The sequence below is a fragment of the Globicephala melas genome, chromosome 2 (assembly GCF_963455315.2).
Source record: "Globicephala melas chromosome 2, mGloMel1.2, whole genome shotgun sequence".
NCBI lineage: Eukaryota > Metazoa > Chordata > Mammalia > Artiodactyla > Delphinidae > Globicephala > Globicephala melas.
Genome location: NC_083315.2, coordinates 43414629 through 43438964, shown reverse-complemented (window position 1 = coordinate 43438964; position 24336 = coordinate 43414629). Strand labels below are relative to the sequence as shown.

Below are 24336 nucleotides of genomic sequence, written 5' to 3'. Positions count from 1 at the left end.
TGCTCAAGTTAACTTTGGTATCAGACAGATAACTGTCTTTTCTGCAGCTCTGAAATGGCTCACTGTCCTTTTATTTCTTTCTTGTAAGTTATGCCACCTCACTATTTTAAAAGGTTAGGAAACAAACTCTAAGAACTCAATTATTTTCAGTAATATCTCTCTGCTCAAATAGCAAAAATAATATTAACATTCCACAAGGCATTAACTCTATCTTATAATCCTTTATAAATAAAGTGGTCTTGAAAGTACAGGGGAAAGAAAAACTTAATACTGCAATCCAACTAAAAGAGATTCCCATTCATGTACTGCTGTTGCTGTTCTTTACAAAGTAAGCATATGTTTTTAAGACTAACTGAATTGTATTTTTGGGATACATCAATCTCCCAATATCAGGGGCATAGCACCGTGTCAGAATCACAATTTTACTGAAGGCTATAATGGCTTTAGGTCAATTTCCAAAAATACATTTATAACACAGATTCTATCCCAATTCTTTTTGTTTACACACCGTATTTCTGCTCATCAGGTCACCTATGTAAACCACTACGTTAATCTCTGGTGCCCAGATTTCAAACTCCCTCTGCCATGAGGTGAGGGTGGATAAAGGGACGACTATAAGAAAGGGGCCATACAGCTGGTGTTGGTGGAACAGGTAGGAGAGGAATGATATGGTCTGGATGGTCTTTCCTAGGCCCATTTCATCAGCAAGGATTACACTGTTACTTCTGCAGAAAGAAAAAAACAAAAAGATCATTAGTTCACAAAAAAACAGTACGTGCACAAACAGCAAAGGCATCAATGCCTCACAATGTCACCAAGCAAGACATGGGTTGTGAGCCTCTAATGTCTTTCCTCTCCTCTGCAATTAACTCTCCTACATATGACAGTCGAGTAACAAGTAATCTAAGTATTATCAAGGTTTGGATTACTACAAGAGCCTATTCAGACTGTATGTTCTTTATCTTGCATTTTGGTCTTTTACATCTATCCCCTGTAACAGAGAAGGCAGGTTTTGTTATATTGGTGTATGCAAGCACATGACCTTGGGTTCCATCAGTACAGAAAGCAAGGGCAGATGGGCTATCCCCACTGCTGATGAACCCTACAGGCTGACAGTCATGTGCCTTTGTTCAAAGTGCCCACCCATTCCACTGCAGGCCACTGGGTTGTTTAATGCTACATACACTGCTCCCTAGACCTAAATGCTGCAGGTACACAGAGCTTGTTTTAAATACACTACTCTACAGCAGGGGTAGGCTGCAGATCAGATCTCTGAATCCCACCCCAGACCTACTGAATCAGAGTATCTGGGGAAGGGCTCAAGAATCTGTATTGTTTAACAAGTACTTCTGGATATTGTGCTATGGGTATATGGCTTGGACCACACTTTGAGAAACAAGGCTCTAGGAGACAGGCAGGAGGCAGGATTTCAACAAGATCCTAATAGAAAAGTATTGTAAAGATATTAAGAAAAAACCTTTAAGTAAATTAAGTTAATTTAAACTGAAAGAAATAGAGTTAGGAAAGTATGTTCCAGAAATAGAAAAGAGCCCATTTGACAGGAAACCAGGACTGCATGTATGCCATAAGTCTGAAAATATTACAAGGTTCTTGAAAATCAGGCCATGGGAGGTTTACACATATATAATACATGCTTAATCAGTGGACCGGAGAGAACTAAAACCAATATTCAAGTCAAAGACAACTTAATCGATTAGAAAAACAAGACATTTAATTCACCAAGAAGAGATTCCTTTGAGTAATTTTCCTCATATTTCTCTCACCTTTTCACACCACTGGGGAGGAAACAGGGTTAATTTTCTCCAACATTTCCTCTCCCTAGCAAACTGCCACTGTCCATTTATACACATGAAAGGAAGTCTGGATTGATTTGCCTGCTTTTCTGGAACTAGACCAAAACAGCATGTTACTTAACTCAAGGTTCCCATGACCAGGGCCTAGTAGCCGCCTGGGCCCTTTTCAGCTGATTCTGAATTAGTTTAAAGTAGAAAATGCTGGCTCAGGACTCTACATGGTGTGACTTTGGACAAGGGCTCCTAAGAGCCCTCAACTACAGAACAAGAGGGTTAGTTACACAACTCCTTAAGGCTCCACCTAGCTTATAACCGTCCTTTAGGAAGATCAGGTCTCACTATTCTCTGAAACAAAAATAACTTTCAAGGAATTTAGAACATCAGACCTCCACTCCATTCTCAGTCACAGAAACTGAATCTCCTCAAGATCTCTGATTCTCATATTGAACGTTAAATATTACATAAATTTTTATAAGACAAAGAGTAATACATGGTTCAATCGGGAAAGTCATTGTAAATGCACCTCTGTAACTTAAAAACCATCTTTTCAGCATTGAGAAAAGAAGCTGGCATGTTTTTGTCTTCAAGCTGTAGTCTAATTCTGAAATAAGAATTCTTGCTTCGCCATAAAACACTAAGAAATTAAGAGTTTACATGTGGGGGAAGGAATCTGGAGACATACATTAAACGTACTTCTCACACCGTATGTCCCATGAAGACAGGGGAATCCTGTCTTGTCTTGGTTCACTATTAAATTCTCAAGGCCTGGGACTTCCCTGGTGGTCCAGTGGTAAAGAATCTGCCTTACAATGCAGGGGACGTGGGTTCCATCCCTGGTCAGGGAACTAAGATCCCATATGCCTCGGGGCAACCCGCGCACCACAACTACTGAGCTCACGCACCTCAACTAGAGCCCACGTGCTGCAAACTATAGAGCCCGCGTGGTCTGGAACCCGTGCACCACAACCACAGAGCCCACATGCCACAACTAGAGAAGGGAAAACCCGCATGCCACAACTAGAGAGAAGCCCGCGCACCACAACGAAGAGCCCGCACGCCGCAACGAAAGATCCCACATGCCTCAACAGAGATCCCACGTGCTGCAACTAAGCCCCAACACAGCCAAAAATAAATAAATAATAAATAAAATCTTAAAAAAAAATTCTCCAGGCCTACCTAGGTCCCTAATACATAGTAATTAGGGACTACTTGAATTTGCGATTGAATTTGGTGAATAAAATTTATGAGTACAGCCTCAAAGTACCTTTAAACCTCGTTGTCTCATCTCTCTTTTTCTTTTTTCCAAGACTATGGTGATCTTGTTACAAAAAAGTAAAGGATAATTTCACAAGTCCAACTGTCAGAGAACTTCCTCTACAAGGGATGGCCTGTACAGCAATAGCGGGGGTGGGGGTCACATCACTCTTCAGCACCACTATGTAAAAGTAAAGGTTTCCCTGGCTCAGAAAGACAACTGAATGGAAAAAAGACATTTTCTTCTTTCTTCTGAGAATAACTCCTTCCCCACTAAAGATATGGGCAAATTACCTTGCTATTTATACTCATAAATAACATAGTAAGACATAGGTCTCTGGCTATGAGAAATTAACCCCCAAATAACTAAATAACAAAGTACTTTTTACTTCAGACTAAACTGGTAATTATATATACATGAAAACTCCCAGAAGTGGCCCTTTTCAATCACATAATTTTTTTATTTCTATAATGTACAAGAAAAGGAAGTAATTCTTTATACCTAACAGTTTTAAAAAGCCAGAAACAGTAGAGAAAACATCAAACATATTTTTCTACCTACTTGCACCAAGAATGAGCAAGCCAGTTGAGACCTTCTAGCTGATAATCTCGGAGCTCCAGATTCTCTCCTCCTAAATATGCCGGCTGTTTCTTTAAAGCCACAAATCGTGGTCTCTGCTTCAGGGCCTGAAATGCAAAATTTAACAAAGCCCAGGTTTGAAGAAAACGTTCCTCCTGTTCCTATGTTAAAATGCTAGCCATGATTTCTGTGCTCTACACCAAAGCATAAGAATTTAAATTTCACATCTGAATCACCAACCACACCCAACCCACCACGAGCTCTTGCATTGTGGTCTGCATTCCCAAAGCCAGATTGCATCCCGAAATAATGTTTAGTCATTGCTCCTTTCCTGAAGTAAGTTTGCGAACATCATTAAATAGCATTGGGAAACAATGGATTAAAAACTTATATAAATTTCACGGCTCATGACTTTTCAACATTCTTGTGTATGCTGTGAACTTACAGGAGAAACTCATTCAGGAATATTTCCCAAAGTTATTTGGCCACAATAGTGTTTTTCTCAGGGAACATTTCTCTGAAGATTAGCACTCTCTGGAATAGTGCCCCATTATGAGAAGTGTCGTCCTAATAACGTATTTGATAAGGTAATTATTGTTAGTTGCAGCTCTCCTTTGTGAGCAGCTGGCAGTAAATGGAATCAGATGCCTCTGGCTGTCCACTTCTGCCACATCTGCCCCACAGTGCTTCTCCCATCCGACCCCCCAGCTGCTGCCACTTCCCCCATCCTCACACTAATTCTCCCTCCGTGGGCTTCTACGACACCTTCCTGGTGGGACCTTCTGGCTTTAACAACTGCTTACTCTGGTCTCCAACACATGGCCGTTAGATGAAACTTTCTAAAGGAAATACTGTTTCCTGCCTGCTGCTCTGCTCAGGAGGGTAGGCTTATGAAGACCCACAGAATAAAATCCAAATACTCTCCAAGGTATTCAAGACATACACACTTTGACTCGCCAATATCACCTCCCTCTCTTCCTACCCTGAGGTCCGGTGGTCCTCCTACTGACTATAAGAACATCTTTCTCTTAATATCTTTCACGGGAGGCCAATAACCTGGGCCCCCTTCTGTCTGTCTAACCAGCTCCAATCAAGTCTTCAAGGACAGGGCACTTCAAGCACCACAATTTCCTCATTTTAAAACCGCTTCAATGATCCCTGTGGCTCAGTGACTCCTACTTCTGGAATAGTCTTTATCACACTCATTGACCTTCAGTTACACACTGCTTTTCACAGATAGAGGTTTGGTGCCATGAATTTGAATGTCAAACTCTTGGAGAGAGAGGCCATGTCTTACATAAACATTTACTACTGAGGACCCAAGCATACCAATTTACACAGGGAATGAATTCCAAAGAAAGAAAAGGAACTGTACAACCAATCTAGCAAATAAAAGAGCCTATATATTTAGTTTATAACCTAGAATTCAGACACTCCTCTTTCCCGTCACTTCTCTTTAAAGTGCTTTAATTCTTTCCAGTATTCTCTACAATATCTCCATATTAGATATATCTAATTGTGTAAATAAGAAGATTAAAGAAGTCAGCAAAGCCATTATACAACTCATCCTCTCCTTTTGTTTTAATTATTTTCCTTTGATGTCAAGGTTAAGTCATTTTCTTTCTCTTCAAAATAGGAATTATCACTTACTTTTGTGGTATTCTCTCTTCCCAACATCTACCTATGTGGCCAACCCTTTGTAGCAATACACCTTTCCCCTGAAAATTCGAAAGCCAGCAGTCACCACACCTTGCATTCTCTTGTTGGGATGGTTTTTGAGTTGTTCCGACTATGGAAGCTGTCGATGCAGCTCTGGAATTTCTTTCCAATCAAGGCTTCATCTTCCCAGCTGCACTCTGAATAGGGCAGTCCCATCCATTTGCATAGATATTCAGGTTCGTTGGAAGGTGCCGGCTTCCGACTGTGAGCTATTTCACATATAAAAATTTACAGATCAGCAACTGTCAATTAAAGGAGAGGAGTGACATTCTGTTTTATGTATAACCAAGGAAACACCATGTGGCAAAGCTGTAAATATTCTGCAAAACATGAACTGCTCTTAAATGCTAAACAGTATTTATAAACAAGTTGTCTTGCTTACCTGGAAAGTCTGTTTGACCCAGTGTAGATTTGCTCGTCTTCACAGCTAAATAAATGGAAAGCTGGGTAAGTTATCACCATAACCAAGAAAACGGTGACATTTTAGGTCCTATGAATAAGAGTACAAATATACTCTACTATCTCACATCTTAAAAAAAGAAAAGAAAAAGCAGCCTATCCAGCACTTACCCCATCTCTCTGTTCCCCCTTTACAACAAGGCTCCCCAGGGGAGCTTTCTTCATACTGTCCCCCCACTCTCCCCTGAAGCCACCCCATCAGGCCTGTAGCCCCACCACTTCATGGGTCCATCTCCCCAGGGCCAGGCCTGCTGCCAAGCTGAAGGATCAAGTCCCAGTCCTCTTTGACTGGCAGCGCCTCCTCCTGCCCGAGCCGCGTGAATCACCTGGCTCCCAGCACACCTCCCTCTCCTGGCTCTCCCCCTGTCTCACTGGCTGTCCTTTCTCACTCTCCTCTGGTTTCTCTTCCTGACTTCCAAAAGCTAGAATGCCCTCTGACTTCTACTCGCACCACGTACACATTCTTGATTATCTCATTAAACCTTAGGCTTTAAATACCATCTACATACGGATTATATCCTCAAATTTAAATCTCCAGTCCGGACTGAGTTCTAAACTCCAGACTCATATATGCTACAGCCTTCACAATACTATCCACTTAGATGACTGAGAAGTATATCAAACTGACAAATATCAAAATAAGTTCTTGATTTCCATTCTTTCTATTTCAGTAAATGGTACCTCTAGTCTCCTATTTGCTCAGGTCAAGAATCTTGGCACCATCCTTGCCACCTCTTTCTTTCCCCGCATCTCCAAATCTACTGGTAAAGCCTGTTAGCTTTTCCTTCAAAATAAATCTAGGCATCTGTCTATTCTCCAAAAGTATACCTACAAAAACGCATTTTTAAAAAATATTTATTTATTTATTTGGTTGCACTGGATCTTAGTTGCGGCAGGCAGGCTCCTTAGTTGTGGCATACATGTGGGATCTAGTTCCCTGATCAGGGATCGAACCTGGGCCCCCTGCACTGGGAGCGCAGAGTCTTAACCACTGTGCCACCAGCGAAGTCCCACATTTTTTCAATATATATACATTACTCCCAAAAGAAAAAGTTCTATTATTCCTGGAGCTCAAACACTGCTTAGATGAGTTTCCATGTACTTACCTATTACTCTTTCTACTATCTGATACTGTTTGTTCAGCTCTGAGGCCAGCTCTTGTTGGCAGTTGAAATATTCCACATCTTCAGGAGAAACTTTCCCTAACCTGGACAGAAGACAGACAGAAAAAATAAATACTTATTAGATTTGGGGGATCCATATACATCTGTCAATGCAAAGTCAAGGTAGGAAAGGAAACTTAGTCTTTACTTTCATATGTCCCTTAATAATCTTTTACTAATAATTAGGCCAGAGATTTTAAGAAAAACACGTAAGACTTAGAGAAAACACTAAAAACCTTAGACTTATAGGACACACCAGTTGTTCTCTCTGATGTGGCCCATTAATAAAGAAACCTAACAATAACTATTTTGGGTGATGAATTCATGTGATAAATTCATATATCTTAATAGATAAGGACAATAAAACTCTTCCAGATTTACAAGAAAACCTGCTTTTTTTCAAATATGTATGGGCTTTAGGCGTGATTAAATGTGGCTTTTTTTAGAAAACCAGTTATTCATACTTATAAAACGACAACACCAGCAACCTGAAATTGAATACTGCTATAGCTTTCAAGCATTTTTAAAATTCTAATCGCTTTACAAACTACCCATATCTTAGGGATACATATTTTTGTTTTCAACTCAAAGAAAAAAATTTCTGATTTACTGAAGCAGCATATTTTGCATAGTAATAAAACAGGAATTGGAACCCATTTGTCCCTATTCCTAACACAAAATAACCTCATCACATGACACTGACACATATGTCTTCGGGGGGAACTTATGCTTCTTTTTGTCAGTTTAGTTGTGTGTATGCTGTGACCCCACGTATGTCTCAGATGCAACCTAACATGTTCAAAGCTGTAAGTAAACTACAAACCACAGGCTATCACAGTTTCAGAACATCTCTGTCACATCCTTTCTGTAAACTGTGTAAAACCAAGATTAGTTTTAAGTATATCATAACCCAGAGAGTTCTAGATTATTAACTCCTGACATCCAAGCTACCCCAGGACAACCACAGAAAGTAACAAGGTGCTTAAGTACGTTAGCCTTGGACTCAGGCTACCAGAATTCCAATCCTGGGCCCTCTCACGGAGTTGCTCTGTACCTCACTCTTCCCACAAAAAAACATTTTGTTCAACAGTACAAATCTCATAGGATTACTGTGAGGATTAATGAGATCATGTCTGAAAAATGCTCCATAAGCTAGTTATTATTAAACTCTACAGACTTGGTGGCTACACACAAAAATATATACTATCTTCAGCTCACAGTTTTATAAAACGTAATCGTGGATGCCTCCACGTTCATTCAGATGCTAAAGGCAAAATTTGATATTCTAGATAGCTGTGTTCTCCATGGACTAGTTAAAAACCTTCCCTTCCTCCAGGCTGCAAATGTATTTCTTTTATCCAGGATGGATAATGTACCATTGCTTGATTTCATCCTCTTTCTTCTTGAAGTTCTCTAGTTTTTTTAGGCCCTTCACTTTCTGCTGCTGTAAGGACTCTTCACTCTCCCACGTGCTATGGATATACGACCAGCCCTTCCACTTGATGAGGTACTGGACTTCGCCTTCATCCTTTTCAGGGTCAAAGTCGCCACTAGGGTCTCCGTTAGCTTCAACTGCATATACAGTAGTAGAAGCTCCAGTGGCTGAAAAAGGATTCAGTTAAATTTTAAAAAGCATATTAAACCAGACATTGAAAAGCTTCCCAAATACACAAATGTCTAAAAAGTCTCTTTATGGATGAAGCACCAAAATCCTTTGACTCGAAATAAGCAGAAATTCACAAACAATACAGAATGAACATGTTCAACAATTTCAAATATTTTCATGATGCAAACCCAATTTTCACTACTTAAAACATTACAAAATTTGCTGGTGAAATCAAAGAAATCTCTGTATCCAAACATAATAAAAATGGAACAGCAATATCCTTTTGTTCTGGTCCCTACTAACTCAGAAAACAAATCTCTCTCTCTCTCCAGGAATATTAAGAACAAGGTAAGAGAATTTAAAATCTCCCCAATTACTCAACCACCCAAAACTCCCTGTTGACTCTCTTAACCTCAAGTAAGCCTGGATAAAAAAAAAGACAAAGAAAAATGAATTATGTATTATTTTGATATTTCCTATATGGAAAGGTTACTTTAAAAAACTGAGTTGTGAGATATCTCAATTAGGATATAAAAAATTCTTCACTACTGTCCAAATATGTATTTAACGCGTTTGACACTTATCACAAGGAGATTCAAAAACAAGTAACTAAAGGTAGATTTACTTAATGTTAATAATCAAGAATCTCTGCTGCATCACTGGTTTTTAAGATATTAAAACATCTTTAACCAGCTCAATTTTAAAATCTCAAAGACATATGGGACACAGCCCTATAGTCTCAGGTCAGTTTTTCTGTGGGTCAGAAAAACTTCCACATTTCACAACAAATAAGGGCATGGACTGAAATTCATCACTTCAGAGCTCAATACATAAAATTTGGGCCTTACTGAGCAGATATAAAAAGTAATTTGTTAGCTTCCAATGGCAGGGAAGGGGCAGCAGGTGTCATGTCTGGCCGCAAAGGTGTCAAGAAGCCCCTGAAGCAACCCAAGGATCAGGCTAAGCAGATGGACGAGGAAGGTGAAGCATGCAAGCAGAAACAGAAAGAGCAGAAGAAGTAACTCAAGGAGCTAAAAGCAAAGGCCAAGGGGAAGGGTCCCTGGCCACAGGTGGCATTAAGAAATCTGGCAAAAAGTAAGCTGTTCCTTGTGCCTGAGGCAATGATGATCCTTAACTCTATTCCTGTTTAAACATCTGGACTCCCTGCCATAACATCTGTTGCCACCTATGGCAAAAATGAAGTGTTGTCTTCACATACCTCCTTTCTTTCCCAGCCTTGAATCTAAGACCTTTTCAATAGTTTCACTATTATCCTGCTGTTCATCAGCTCCTTCTCCAGTCATTTCAATGAGGTCATCTGAGTCAGTCTCAAAGTCATCGTCTTCTTTATAACTGCATGAGGAATAATGCCGAATAAATGAGAAACTATCTTTTCAGATTCAAACACCACCATACATAGTATCATTAGGACGAGGAACCATACCCTTTTGGCTGCAACATGCTGTTGTGCAGATCAGCCACGATAAAATGGGCTTGAAGTTCATTTTTTTTTCCTGCTTAAAGTATTAATGCATGTTCACAGATAGCTGCAGGAAGGCTAACATATTTCAAAATAGAAACTGACTACAGTGATTTCTGTAAGCAAGACATAGAAAACTACTACAAAGACACTCCTATGTTTTCTTATGTTTTCTTTTTTTTTTTTTTTTTTGCTGTACGTGGGCCTCTCACTGTTATGGCCTCTCCCGTTGCAGAGCACAGGCTCCGGACGCGCAGGCTCAGCGGCCATGGCTCACGGGCCCAGCCGCTCCGCGGCATGTGGGATCTTCCCGGACCGGGGCACGAACCCGTGTCCCCTGCATCGGCAGGTGGACTCTCAACCACTGCGCCACCAGGGAAGCCCTGTTTTCATTTTTTAATGAGGTCATTACTATGTATAAACAAGGAAACAACTACAAAGAAAGAAAATGCACGATAAATGAAAAAAATTACTAGTATTCCATTAGATAAAAGCGGAGCAATACATCTAAGATTGAATGTACCGACCCTGCATTTTGTCTCCCAATAACAAGAATATGAAATTTAAGTATTCTCAAGTTACTGAGCATACTTCCTGGTAATAAAATATTAAAATGCAACCTTCCACCATATATTAACAACAAACGGTTTGGGGGTTACAGAAGAGAAAAACACAATTCTGGATGCAGTACAGCTGTAGGAGGAAAAAGTGCTGAGCTACATATTAACATACTCAAAACCTAGTCCTAGCTTTCAAAGTATTAACTGGATACATTGAACAGGTTATTAATAACTCCAGGACTCAGTTTCACCATCTTTAAGTAGACCAAAAGAAACCTGCATATCCTCTAAAAGGAAATTAAATACCCTTTGATTCATATAAAGTAAAATATTTATGTTTGCATATATCTATTCCTTTATTTCATTTTCTATTAATGCTTCATATCGTATCGTAAGCTTGATAAGATTATTATATCCAAATAATACATAAGCTGAAACAAAAGAATTTGGCTGATTCAAACAGCAATTCAAAAGTGAAAATACAATCCTAATGTCCTTCCTAAAAAAGGATGTTATGAAATGAAGATAACATCACTACCACCTCAACGAAACATGAACTTGAAATAAAGCAGTTCTTTTCATAGGAATGAAGGCTTGAAATGAGTTATCACTATTCTTTCCATATTCCTATTGGCCAGAACCATTCTTTTTGCAAGAACCCTGACCAGATTTCCGAATACAACCTCAAGACACAGGTCATTATTTTTACCTATCAAATGCCTAATTCTGGACTTATCAGAACCAAGCTCTAGCCAACTACACTATCACCTTCCCTTCACACTAATGAAAACCTTCTGGGGCATCACCTACCTAACATTTTTAGCCGCTCTGCGGCGAGTCTGCCTTTTGGGAGCTTCATCATCTTCATCCTCATCATCAGAAGAATCTTGCTTTTTCCTCTTTCCACGCTGCGTCTTAGGTTGCTTTTTAACACGAGGTTTGGGCATTGCTCTAAAATGAGAAAAGAAAAAATGGCGAAGTCCTTACTTTATCATCTGTTGTCTACTTCAAATCTATATAACTGTTATTTCCCAGAGCAGGGTTCATACATAGGAATTAACCCGGGGAATGTTAGACATGAATATTCCCAGGTCCCATTCCCTGAGATTCTAATTCACTAGAGATCTGCTTCACTAGAAACACGAAAGTGATTCTACTGCTAACACCCTTCAGTCATTTATAGGAACAGTCAGCCCTCTGTATCTGCAGGTCCACATCTGCATATTCAACCAACCATGGATCAAAAATGTATTTGCAAAAAAAATTCCACAAAGTTCCAAAATGTAAAATTTGAATTTGCTGAGCATTAGCAGCTATTTACGTAGCATTTACATTGTATTAGGTATTATAAGTAATCAACAGATGATTAAAAGTATACAGAAGGAGATGCATAGATTATACGAAAATACTATAGCACTTTATATAAGGAAGCGACTTGAGCATCTGCAGATTCCGGTATCTACAAGGGCCCTGGAACCAATTCCCCGCAGGGACGAAGGGAAAACTGTACTGTGGGTTCTGAGGCAACGGTTCTCAACTATTCCTCAAGATCACCTGACATAAAAATACACATGCAGCACGCTGCTGATGACAGCTCTCTGGTGGGCAATTTGGAAATATCTATCAAAATGACAGGGCTTCCCTGGTGGCGCAGTGGTTGGGAAACCGCCTGCCAATGCAGAGGACACAGGCTCGAGCCCTGGTCCAGGAAGATCCCACATGCCGTGGAGCAACTAAGCCCGTGCACAACTACTGAGCCTGCGCTCTAGAGCCCGCAAGCCACAACTACTGAAGCCCTGCGCCGAGCCCGTGCTCCGCAACAGGAGAAGCCACCACAATGAGGCATGCACATGGCAAGGAAGAGTGGCTCCCGCTGGCCGCAGCTAGAGAAAGCCTGTGTACAGCAACGAAGACCCAACGCAGCCAAAAATAAATAAATAAAATAAATTAATTTATTTTTAAAAAAATTACAAATATAACAATTTTATTTCTGGGAATTGACTTTACAGATATAGACTGATACAGACCCAGTAAGGTATTCACTGTGGTATTTGCAATAACAAAAGATTAGAAAAACTAAACATTCATCAACTGGGAACTAGTTCCATAAACAGAATACTACGCAACCATAAAAAAGGGAGTTTTCTGTGCATTGATAAGGAAAGATTTCCAAGATAATGAAAGAAAAATGCAGAAGATGATGCATGGAATGCTATAATCTGTATAAAGGAAGTAAAGGACAAGAAATAACTGCACATATATTTTTCTCCTATGTACATTAAATATACCAGGAAGGCTACCTGAGAGACTGTGCCCTGCTACAGACCAATGGAACGAACTAAGGAGGTGGCCCCTCTATTGACTTCCCTGCAGCCAGGACTGAGAGCCACAGACTAGGAGCTCTCAAAGGAAATCCCCAAGTTCTCCATCAGTGGTAAAAAGGTGAAAGGAGAAAGAGGGAGACGGAAACTCACAATCATTATCACCTGTTTCTCTCACACCTGCCATAACCAACACTACACAGACAGATGATCAGAGACTCAATAAATGATGGGTAAAATCTAGAAGACAGAACTGGAGTGGATTCCAGCCCTGAGAACTGAAACTGAGAAGAAAGGAAACAAAACTCACTGATGAATTTCCCTGCTGGGGTGGGAGGTGAGGGGTCAAGTACAATGTCCTAAGCCAGGGATAGACACATGTTTGCTGTAAATGGCTAGAGGATAAGTATCTTTTACTTTCTCAGACAAGAGGCAAAGTTGAGGCCACTAAATAGGTACTTATATAACAGGAGAAAATAAATTTTAACAAATATTTTATTGACGAAAGTCAAAATAAAATAATAATCATTAAGTACTTTTTCGTGTAATACAACATTTACTAACGAGAAGAACAGAATTCTTTTTGAAGGGATAACATTTCACTTCGCTAGGGTTCAAATTTAGTGTTCCCCATCACCAAACTACAAATGTTCACCTATAAAAGCTATATGGAGTTCGCAGGCCATACAAAAATAGGTGGTGAGTGGGATCTGGCCCAAAGTCAGTATCTGCCAAAAGCATCCTAAGCAATACTACAAGGAGGTAAATTTTCCTGGGGCCTCTCTGCCTCCTGCCTTCCGTTCCCCATCACCACTACCTTTCATTGCCATATGTCTGATCAAAAATTACCAGTTTCCTCTCATCGCCACCTACTTCCTTCCCTGCACAGATTCTCTGCTTAACGTTATAAAGATTATGAGAACAGGGTAATAAACAGTAAAGTATGCTTTGAACCAGCCAATTAAACTTAACAATTAGTTCTCCCAAAAAGAACTTGTACACTAGTCAAATACACAGGGAGCTTTTTTTAAGAGTGGAAGATACATTCGCTCCTCATAACTAGTCTGCCTGGAGTATGAACAGTAAGATCCACTCTGAGCTACATACCATGCAAACACACAAAATCAATATAAGTAGCTCAGTAATCGAATTACTTGTTAATGATGCAGGCTGGCAAGAAGTTAACCAGACATTCAAAATCCGGAATCACAACACACTGTACCCTATCAATTAAGGCCTTCAGGCTAGCACTACATCGTCCTTCTCAATCTAACACAAACTAAGCTCGACCAGAAGCAGAGATGTTCAAGCAAACACTGCACCTTCTGGGGACAGGTCTTCTGGCTTTCACTTTTTTTTGCTCTGGTTCGCTCTCTGCACTGGTGCCTTGTTCCTGTTCATCTTCTGAGGGCTCCCGTTTCCATTTTTCTCTGTGATCAAAAGCAAAGCAAAATTTTTTTTTCTAAAAGAATTCTTCAAGATTTGTTTAGCTTGAAGAATCTGACAAATCTGACAATCTGATTAGCCAAAAAGGCAGAACATGTATATTTTAGATATTATGCTAAAAGATTTGTTCTAGCTCCATTTAAATTTTGGTTGTGTTCCTTCCTAGGCTGTGTAATATCTATTCCTATTTTATATCTGGTATCAAAAATAAATGAAAATGGAAGTTAAGGCTGTATTTTTTAAACCGTTTGTTCTGAAAAAAAAAAAAATCCTGCTAAATCTCTAATATTCTATTTTTATTTACTACTATCATTGACCAGATTGAAGCCATAATATATACTAGATCAGAGGTTCTCAAATTTTAGCATGGATCAGAACCACCTCAAGGGCTTATTAAAAGAGATTTTTGGGCCACAGCCAGTTTTTGATTCAGTAGGTGTAATGTGAGGCCTAAAAATTTGAATGTTAACAAATTCAGATGATGCTGAGAGACTTGAGAACTACTATACTAGTTATTTTAACATCTTTAGAATACACTGAGAAAACAATCCCCAAAATTATTTTTCAATGATAAATCTACTACCTACTAAATAACCTGTTCAACTAATGAAGTAGTTTTTAATAATTATTAAATACAGTAGGTATTCTTTTGCTCCTCAAGATCGTAGAAGACTTGGGAGAGCCATACCCTATAGGTGCCCTACTATCCCCAAACAGTTTTTGAAGTTTACTTGAATACCAAACAAGACATCACATAAACTCAGCTCATTTCTCACCTGCAGGGAAGAAGGAAGGAGCATATATAATAGCTACTGGGCATGAAATATCTAGAGGAAAAAAAAAAAACTTAATAGGCAAGAACCTGGGGTTCTCTCTAAACAAAACAATTACCATTGTGTCTCTGGGTCTGTGTATAGAAAATGAGGTTATGCTAAAGACAACTCTTGCCAAGTTGCAAAGTCAAATCAATATTCTTCATGGGAGAGTAAGTCCAAGTAATAGTGGAAGAACCTTCCTAAAAGGTCCAGGAGCCACCCTGCACTTGAATTAGTGGAAACATCACAGGAAAAAATGTTTTTTCAACCCTTCCATGAAAAGGCAGTGGAGCACTTCTACGTACATTACTCAAGTTCTACTGGCACTACCATTTCATATCCATTTACCTAACAGTAGGTCACTACATGTGGGCAGGGTATCTTTGTACCAGAGCTTAGCACAAAGGCAGGCAAATGGAGATACATCTTTGTTAAATAAAGAAATAATTAAAGAATGAGTCCTATCAGACTGTCAGACAGGTAGGGTGCTTTCGGAAGCAGACTGGTAAGATATTAAGGCCTACTATTGTCACCTAATATCCTTCACTCTCTCTTTAAAGCAAACTATACTCTGGGAACCTGCTTTATTCTCCTTGCCTAGAGCCTCGTACAATAAATGTCTGCTAAGGAATCCAAGGAATAGATGGTGACGACCAGGAAGGAAAAAAGGAAGATGTCTCCAGCAATTGGGAGATTGGCACCTACGGCTACAGTCTCCCTTGGGCCAAGTCCAGAACAGTTTACCCTTTAGAAGGAACTCACACAGTCAAACTGGAGAGAAGTGGTTTCACAGGAAACAAGCTTGAAAGAACATGCACGTAAGACCTAAGGGAGAGCAGATCAGATGAGAAAGATCCACAGTCAAGTATTATTTGTAATTTACATAACTCTGCCAGAAATTGAGAATCTATATCAGGGTAGCTAATAAGGTCCACTTCCATAACTTTAGGAGACTAAACTGGCAGTAAACACTGAGAGAATGGATGTTGAGTCTAGTTTTCCAGTTAAACTGCAGATTTGTAGACTTACAGACAACCAGGAGGACTTAGAATCTCCCAATATAAGAACGTACGAAGGGCTTCCCTGGTGGCGCAGTGGTTGAGAGTCCGCCTGCCGATTCAGGGGACACGGGTTCATGCCCCGGTCCGCGAAGATCCCACATGCCACAGAGCGGCTGGGCCCGTGAGCCATGGCCACTGAGCCTGCGCGCCCGGAGCCTGTGCTCCGCAACGGGAGAGGCCACAACAGTGAGAGGCTCGCGTAACACACACACACACAAAAAAAAGAATGTACAAAAAATTAGCAAATTGTCTGGTTCAAAGGCCTCTTCCCAGGTAGGGGGAAGCTCAAGACCAGGGAGAACAAGCTGTTTGGTACATGTCAAATCCCCAACCCTGCTACTCTCAACCATAACCTACTGAAGACCACAGAATCTGCAAACATTAAAGCCAGTGTTACACATTCTGGGAGGATCTGAACAATCAGAGGCCTAAAAGATCTAAATGAGTTTTATGTATGTGTATTTGAAATTGGCTGGATTACTTCAAACTTCATTTTAATTTTCCAGAATAGAGAGGGAAAAAAAGTAAGTTACAACCAGCAATACTAAGTCATTTTGTATAAGGGGTGAAAAAGGCAATCAATTACAAAAAGATTACTGCCCAACCCTGGCTCTCCAACAGGTGAAACCGATGTCCACTTCTAGTTTGCTAGCTTCTCATATAATGCAAATTTTATGAGGGAGACTCCCTGACTAAGCTGTATATTATATGCTGGGCTACAATGAAGAGAAGTCTAAAATATAAGATCGTGATTAAAATATTTTTCATACATTAAAGGAGACTTGAATTGCCAGATTCAGCTCTAAGAGGCCATCAATGGGATTCCCTAAAAGGGAATCAATGGAATTTTTGCCAAAATTTTGGGAACTGGGGAGAAAACTACCAAGATTTGGCCACTGAGGCCTCAAGGCAATATAAATAGATAGGAAAAAGTCAGAATGCAAGTTAACTGGGTATGGTTTTCTTCCTTTACTAAGAAAAGGTGGTTGATAGGACACAAATCAAATCTGAACTGTAAAGGAGGGAAGGAACAAAAGCCATTTTTAAATAAAATGGGCCTAAACTCTGGTCAAGAGCCATTGAGGCTTCCTAGTAACTGTCTCTAAGAGCTCAAAGAAGGGAACTCCTTTCTCCTCCACTTTAGAAGCCAGGTAAGGAAAAGAGGGAAAGAGTTGCTTTAACTTCACTGATTTTCAGTAGATTTTCCCGTAGAGAATGCCTTTCAGTACCAATTCCCAGTGAAAAGGGGAAATCTGGGGCTAACGAGGATTCTCTTCCAGTGTCACAGGACTGTGACAGACTTTCAATTCAAAGCAATGGAAAGGGAGAAATAACTATAATCCCAGGAGAATAACTTCAAATGATTACAGCTGAAATACTTTCCGAAATTCCAGTTGGGAGAGAGGGGTTTGGAACCACTGTACAGTGGGGTTAAGCATTACTGGGACCGTAATGAGTCAGGAGAAATCCCATACAACATTTCACAAATTAGGGTAACATGAATAGCGACTACATAAAAAGGGTTCAATGATCAAAACAGCATGAGTGGGTGAAGCAAAACTCAAAATTTTGTTTGTATGACTTTAAGTCAGGGGTTACAATCTCAAATACCCACTGGGGCCAGGTAAGGACCATAAATGGGGTCAAATGGAGAACTCACGGCCTCTCCAAAGGTTACAAAGACCAGTGTTATGTGGGGCAGCACCAACAGCTTTTCTCAAAAACTAGAAATCTAGATTCTTACATACCATCCCTCAATTTTCAACACTGCCAACTAATTCAAAAAATGTTTTCCTCTTCTAAGCTTTTAAAATGCTAATTCACATGACTCAAGGAGAGTTACTCCCTTCCAAGACTGTACCTTCAGAAGTGTCAATGTCATAAAAGCAAAGAAAGTCTGTGAAAGTGCTCTGGATTAATGAAACCTGACAACTAACATATATTTAACCCTAGATTGGATCCTGTCCTGGGGATGGAAAAATATTATGAAAGACATTATTGGGTTGACTGACAAAATGGGAATATAAATTAGACAAAGGGGTTGTAGCAATGTTAAATCTATTTACGTTAAAACTGTATTGTGCTTATGAAAAAAAATCCTTATTCTTAGGAAATACACACTTAGAACTCGGGGGTGAAAGACCTTGATGTATGAATCTTAGTCTGAAACATGTGTGCAATATATAAGGAGAGCACCCACAACGATAAAGCAAATGGTGCAAAAATGGTAACCAACGGTAAATCTCAGTAAAGTACACAGGCATTCTTTGTACTACTCTTATTCTTACAATTTTGCTACAGTTTGAAATTAATTCCAAAAAAAAGTTTAAAAATGGCTCCTTTTAAAAACTTTAAAATCTGTGATACAATCTGCAGGGCAGGGTTTCAGAAAAACACTTTTCTGTGCTAATATTTCCAAATTTCCACTCCCTTTGAGTGAGTCTCTCAATTCTGAAATTCATGTGCACACACACTGGGTTCTGTTACCCTTGCTCAGATCACAGAGGCCCCTGTAGTGCTATGCCTTGCAACCTGAGCCTTAGCAGTTGTAGGACCTCCTCTAATTAATGTTAGAAGAGAAGAGGTCCCCATAAGCCCTAGTACTCTCCAGCTGCCCAGAGGATGACAAGAAGTGAGGCCAGCCCAGGGCCCAAATAAACAAGCATGAGGAGAACCTCAGCTTCTGCTAAGTTCCTATGGAAGCAGCCAGGGGTAGAAAAGCAGCATCACAGAAGACACAAACCCCCCACAAGGAATGAAAAGGTTCTACTCAAGGGAAAGAATGGTCCATGAAGGCCACTGAGAGTTGCCAACTTTGGAGAGCTCTCAGGATTGATAGGAGAGGGAAAATAAATACAGAAGCCAGTCAAAAGAGTAAGTCCGATGTGTTACACAGGGACTGAAAAAATGGAAGGCTTCTCCACACCCAGATAAAGCCATTAAAATGAGGAGTTCAGGGACTTCCCAGTGGTCCAGTAGGTAAGACCCCACGCTTCCACTGCAGGGGACACGGGTTCGATCCCTGGTTGGGGAATTAATGCAGCACGGCCAAAAAAAGGAAAGAAAAAAAACGAGGAGTTCATGTTTTCAAGTATAGCCCATTTAGATTCCAGCCAAGAGACCAGCAGAATGTAGCCAGACGGTGGAGGAAAAAGCACATGCATGGACTTCCCAAAAGCCCCCAAAAGGCCATTAGCCTGGGAAGCTGAGAACAGAGTCTCCCAAGCAGGCCCTGGGACTGGGGAACAAGAGGCTTCTGAGCTGCCAAGAAGTACAGGCTTGCCTACAGTTATCATTTCTCCAACTCTAACGAAATATTTAAAACACAAATGAAAATCATATGCCCTGTGGGCAGGGCAATATTAAATACTACTTGACTTTTCTTAGCATAGTTTCTAATAACCCTGTTAGGTCAGCAGAATAAGTATTACTCTATTTTGGAGAGGAGGAAATGGATTTTAAAAACTCACATTACTTTGCTTTAGGCCAAACACTTAAATTAACGATCACTAATACTTTAAAACAGAGAATATATAACTGGGGCTCTCAGTGGGAGCCAAGGACAATCGTTTACCATGAGAACCCCCTGAATTTGTGTGCAGGGTTTTGAGTATTCTTCTGAGGAGACAGGCTGTAGAATTCAGTTTGTCAAAGGGATCCACACATCCCCCCCAAAAAGGTTTTTTTAATTATTTCTCCCCCCCCCAAAAAAAAGCCAAATTTTTTTTACCATAAGTAGAATTTTTTAAGTTTTAAAATAACAAATATATAATCTATATCATAAAGGGATTTCATATTAAGCCCATGAATTAAAATTTTCTGGCTTATAAACTGCAATAGTAAAACTACATGGAAACAACAATGTGAAATTTCATACTAAAATGGGTGTCCAACCAATATAACTTTGCCATGCCAACACAAAGAACAAATGAATAGGAAAAACAGCCAATCTAAATGTGTTCCTTGTTTATCTACAATAGAATACCAAATGCCTATATGTTTGATATTTGTGCACATTTTTAAGAAAAAAAATAATTGGGCTAACCGGGCAAATCAGATGGAATAGCAGGGGTTTGCCCCATAAAGTAGCCTAACACCTACATGTGAAAAACTAAGAATCCTGGGCTTCAAATGCCACTGCTGCTGCAGCAGATTCAGATGAACAGGAATCCAAGATAGCAAGAGACAGAAGTGGACTCTGGGCCCTGGGGTGCGCTACAGACACAATGAAGGCAGTCCCAGAAATGCTCACATGCTCCAAACTACCAAATTAAGTAATTTCCCCCATGAAAGACTTACTGTTTTTTCAGCTGCCTCTGGCCTCTTCTTTTTGGGCTCCCACTCTCAGACCCGCTACTTGCCTTCAGTGTGTGAGGGGGAAAAAATGATTACAGACTTTAATTCACAGTTCTTAGGGATAACACTACCCCCTGGTTCAACAATCTACTCAATATATTCAATATGAGTTTTTAGACAGAAAGAAACCTAACCATCTGATTGGTGGTGCTCACTTTTCTTTTGCTTTGAAAATTAATTTGTCTGTTACTGCCGAGTTACTTCTAACGCCAAGAAATATTTCTTTCAGCTTGACTTCTGAAAGAATACAAACGCCAGGAAATATTTTTTTCAGCTTGACTTCTGAAAGAACACAGTCCAATAAAATTTTCTGTGATGATGTATCTGCAGTGGCCCACAGAGCAGCCAGCAGCCACATGTGACTGAGCCCCTGAAATGTGACTGGTGTGACTGAGGAATGGATTTTTCATTTTACCTAAATTTAATTAATACACATTTTAAAAGACACATGTCTAATGGAGACCAAAGTGGATGCTGCAGATATAGACTGTCACACTAAAATGCCACACGTTTAGTGTGCCATTAAAGGCGGTGACTACGGACCTGTTTCATTTCAGACTCATTAAAGAGCATGTTCAGTCATGAGCCAGCAGCCCTCTGCTAAAAGCACAAGGCCAAGTAACTTTACAGTCACAGACATTTGAACAACTCTTTTTTCTCCCAAGTTAAGCAAATTGGCAAAGTACTCCCGTTGCTGTTAGTCTTGTGCCCTACAGAGAATGTGTTAATTTATACACAAAAGAGAAAAGATGCGGCTAGTTATAACAAACATGGAAAAAAGAAAGGTAGCTAAGGTAAACCAGCTCAGAGGTCACTGAAAATAAAACACCATAAATGCAATGCAGGTGTTACGGTCAATTAAATTTTTTAAGTGTATTTACTACCCCAAACTCACTAACCTTTGGCTACTAATATTTAACTTTCATCAGAAAGATATTATATATTTAAGAATAGCAAAGTTCTCCTAAGAATGCAGAGAGGGGACATTTCACTGAGAGACCAAAGAACGTGTCTTCAGAATGCAGTCTATAAACCTAACATAGAGGTAGAACTTAAGAGGATTTCCGTAAAAACATCACACAAAGAGAGAAAAGGTCTGATTCTACAGAAACAACAGAACCCAGTACATAACACTAATTTTAAAAACCATCAATCTATTCAATCTCTGACAATTTGATCAGAGAGTAAATATGTGTTAAACATTTTATACTGCACATTAAAAATGAACTAGGAAACCAAATTTAAACCATTTAGGTAAAATAAAATACTTAAGTTAAGCAAACTCTCCTTCCTTTCTCAGCAGTAAATCTGAAACTACTTCCATTGTTACATGTGCTTAGTTACCCAGGTAACAAAATCTAGAAGATTTAGAAACTAGGTATTTTAAAAAGTAAACTTCTTGCTATAATCAACTGCACTATGAGAAACATTTAAAAAAAAGAGAGAATTTGAGGCCAGTTCTATATAATACTCTCTCTACTAGAGCATTCACATGACATGATCTAACTCTCTACATGATCTAACTCTCTACTAGAGCATCACAAAACATGATCTTTCTGGTAATTTTATTTTTTTAAAAGCCACATGTGGCTTTTCTTCTGTATTAGATTGAGAAAGCTCACTTTCGAGTCACTTAACTCCCATGCCTGAAGTTCAGTCTCGTTAATGGTAATACATATCAGAGTCAAAAAGGATAAGATAATTAAGGAGTCTGAATGTATCACCTTGAAACATTTCTTTTTCTTACCTCCTCCTTAATATTAAATCGTGATGGTTCTTGTCTGCTTCGGTTTGACCGCCTAACCCCATAAACATCAGGATATTCTTCCCACATCTGTAAAATTAATAGACCACGCGTGAATCGTTTTTTCTTGACCCCCATTTACTATTTACATTACTGGAATACGTATTTCAATTTAAGAGAATTCAATTAGTTGTTTGGTTATATATCAAAAGGGGTTTTTTGTTAGCTTTGTTTATGAGACAGTGAAGGACCATCTTTAAAAAGAATAAGGCATATTATCCGAGAACTCATTAAAGTTGTAACGATGCCTCTTCATTACTAAATGGCTTTAAACTAGAGGTCACACTGCTTACCCATTGTTAAAATATAAACTTACAGTTGAATAATATGGCAACATAAGAGAACAACTGCTTCCACTAAAGACAAAATATTTACTGATGAATTTTAAGTCCCTAATGCTTTCAGTTTTAGTTTCGACTGCACAAGACTCATCTGAGAAACTCAAAAAAATCAGCAGGGCCCCACCACCAACTCTCATTAAATAAGAATCAGTGCATTTGCATATTTTTTTAATTCCTCAGGATGTGTGACATGCCAGATACAGGCAAATTCGGTATTTCTTATGTTTAGCTAGAAGTTCTCAGAATGAGACCCAGTGGCACCCTTGCTCTAGCACACTTCATTTTATTCTCTAACAGTAGTTAACCCTTTGCCTTTAAGACCTGATTTTTAGTAAGGATCCTCACTAGTAATCAAACAAAGTTTAAAGAGGAATCAGTTGAAGAGAACATTTTTTTCACAATATACTGACACTATTTTATTAAAAGACTCAAATCAATAAATATAAAAAATTATAAAAGGCCCCCCTTCTTCCACCTCTAACAATTAGTCTAACCCCTAGCCTCACTCTCCTTCCCACAGATAACTATTAACAGGTATGTTGTGTGTTCTTTTAATGAAATCAATCACCTACAGGCAAAATGAATTTAAACGGATTGTGGAACAATGAAGTGAAGATGCTCAACAGGAGGTAAACACGTAGAAGAGATGCTTGAAAAAGCCAAGATTAGAAATGTGGGTTTGTCATCGAAACACGGGTGACAGCTAACGTCATGAAAATATTTGGAGTGAAGCAAGAGGAGAAGCCACAGGTTGAGGCTCATCGTGAAATGTGTGGAAAGTGGACCCCCAAAAAGACAAAAATGATGAAAGACGATCCAAAAACACATAATGTCACTAAGCCAAGGAAGGACATAATCAACAGTGCCTTTAAAAAAAAAAAAAAAAAGCCAAGTAAGCTGAAGAAAAACAAGGCCTCCAAAGGGAACAAGCATGATGTTCTAGGAAGAGGCGTTTTAGAACCAGAAGCCATATAATCATGTAATCCAGCATCCTCAGTGTATAAATTCAGTTTATAAAAGTAGAAAATCCTTAACAACCTTAGAATAATATGAGTTGGAGGACAAAAGGCCCAACCAGGAGTCAGTAATAACCAAGCAGAAAGAAATCTAGGCAAAAGAGGCAGCACATGCCAAACACTCTGAACAAATGGGGCAGAGAAAGGAAGGCAGCAAAGAGCTTTGCTCTAGCGCTGCCTGCCAACCCCTCCCCCATCCTTTCTTGGACCTCTCCTAGAGCTATGAAATGACTCAGCACAGGTATTTATGGAGCTTTTATTAACTGGGTGGCTCAATGCTTTAAATGGCACTACATCAATTAGTTTTCCCATTTAAAAAGACAGGCATTCTGGCTCACCTGTTGGGACTTTATCACAGTATATACTGTAATACATACATCCTAAAATCATCTTGTGTTCCTGTTTGTCCTTTTGAGGGCTAATGATATCTAATTCAACTATTCAATAAAAAGCTACCATGTGAAAGGGAAGTGTGTACAGAAAACAAAGAGCTTTCTTTAGAAGCTCATTTTAGAATAATAATTTTTAAAGTCACAATCCA

At 39.4% G+C, this 24336-nt stretch overlaps 1 protein-coding gene across 4 annotated transcripts in view; it reads right to left on the bottom strand.

Annotated features, from left to right (window-relative positions):
• The window catches only part of CHD2 (chromodomain helicase DNA binding protein 2), a 120927-nt gene that overhangs the window by 76270 nt on the left and 20321 nt on the right, over positions 1–24336 (bottom strand). For 2 of the 4 annotated variants that reach the window (XM_030873188.2, XM_030873187.3), the window contains 11 exons: positions 22382–22468; positions 20578–20639; positions 14279–14386; positions 11446–11586; positions 9815–9948; positions 8366–8591; positions 6933–7033; positions 5750–5794; positions 5398–5576; positions 3631–3755; positions 509–725 (listed from right to left, as the gene is read on the bottom strand). In XM_030873188.2, coding sequence (XP_030729048.1) covers positions 509–725; positions 3631–3755; positions 5398–5576; positions 5750–5794; positions 6933–7033; positions 8366–8591; positions 9815–9948; positions 11446–11586; positions 14279–14386; positions 20578–20639; positions 22382–22468 — 1425 coding nt within the window. Of the gene's footprint in view, positions 1–508; positions 726–3626; positions 3756–5397; positions 5577–5749; positions 5795–6932; positions 7034–8365; positions 8592–9814; positions 9949–11445; positions 11587–14278; positions 14387–20577; positions 20640–22381; positions 22469–24336 lie in introns of those variants that run through there. The other 2 variants (XM_030873189.3, XM_030873191.2) reach the window with 2 other exon arrangements.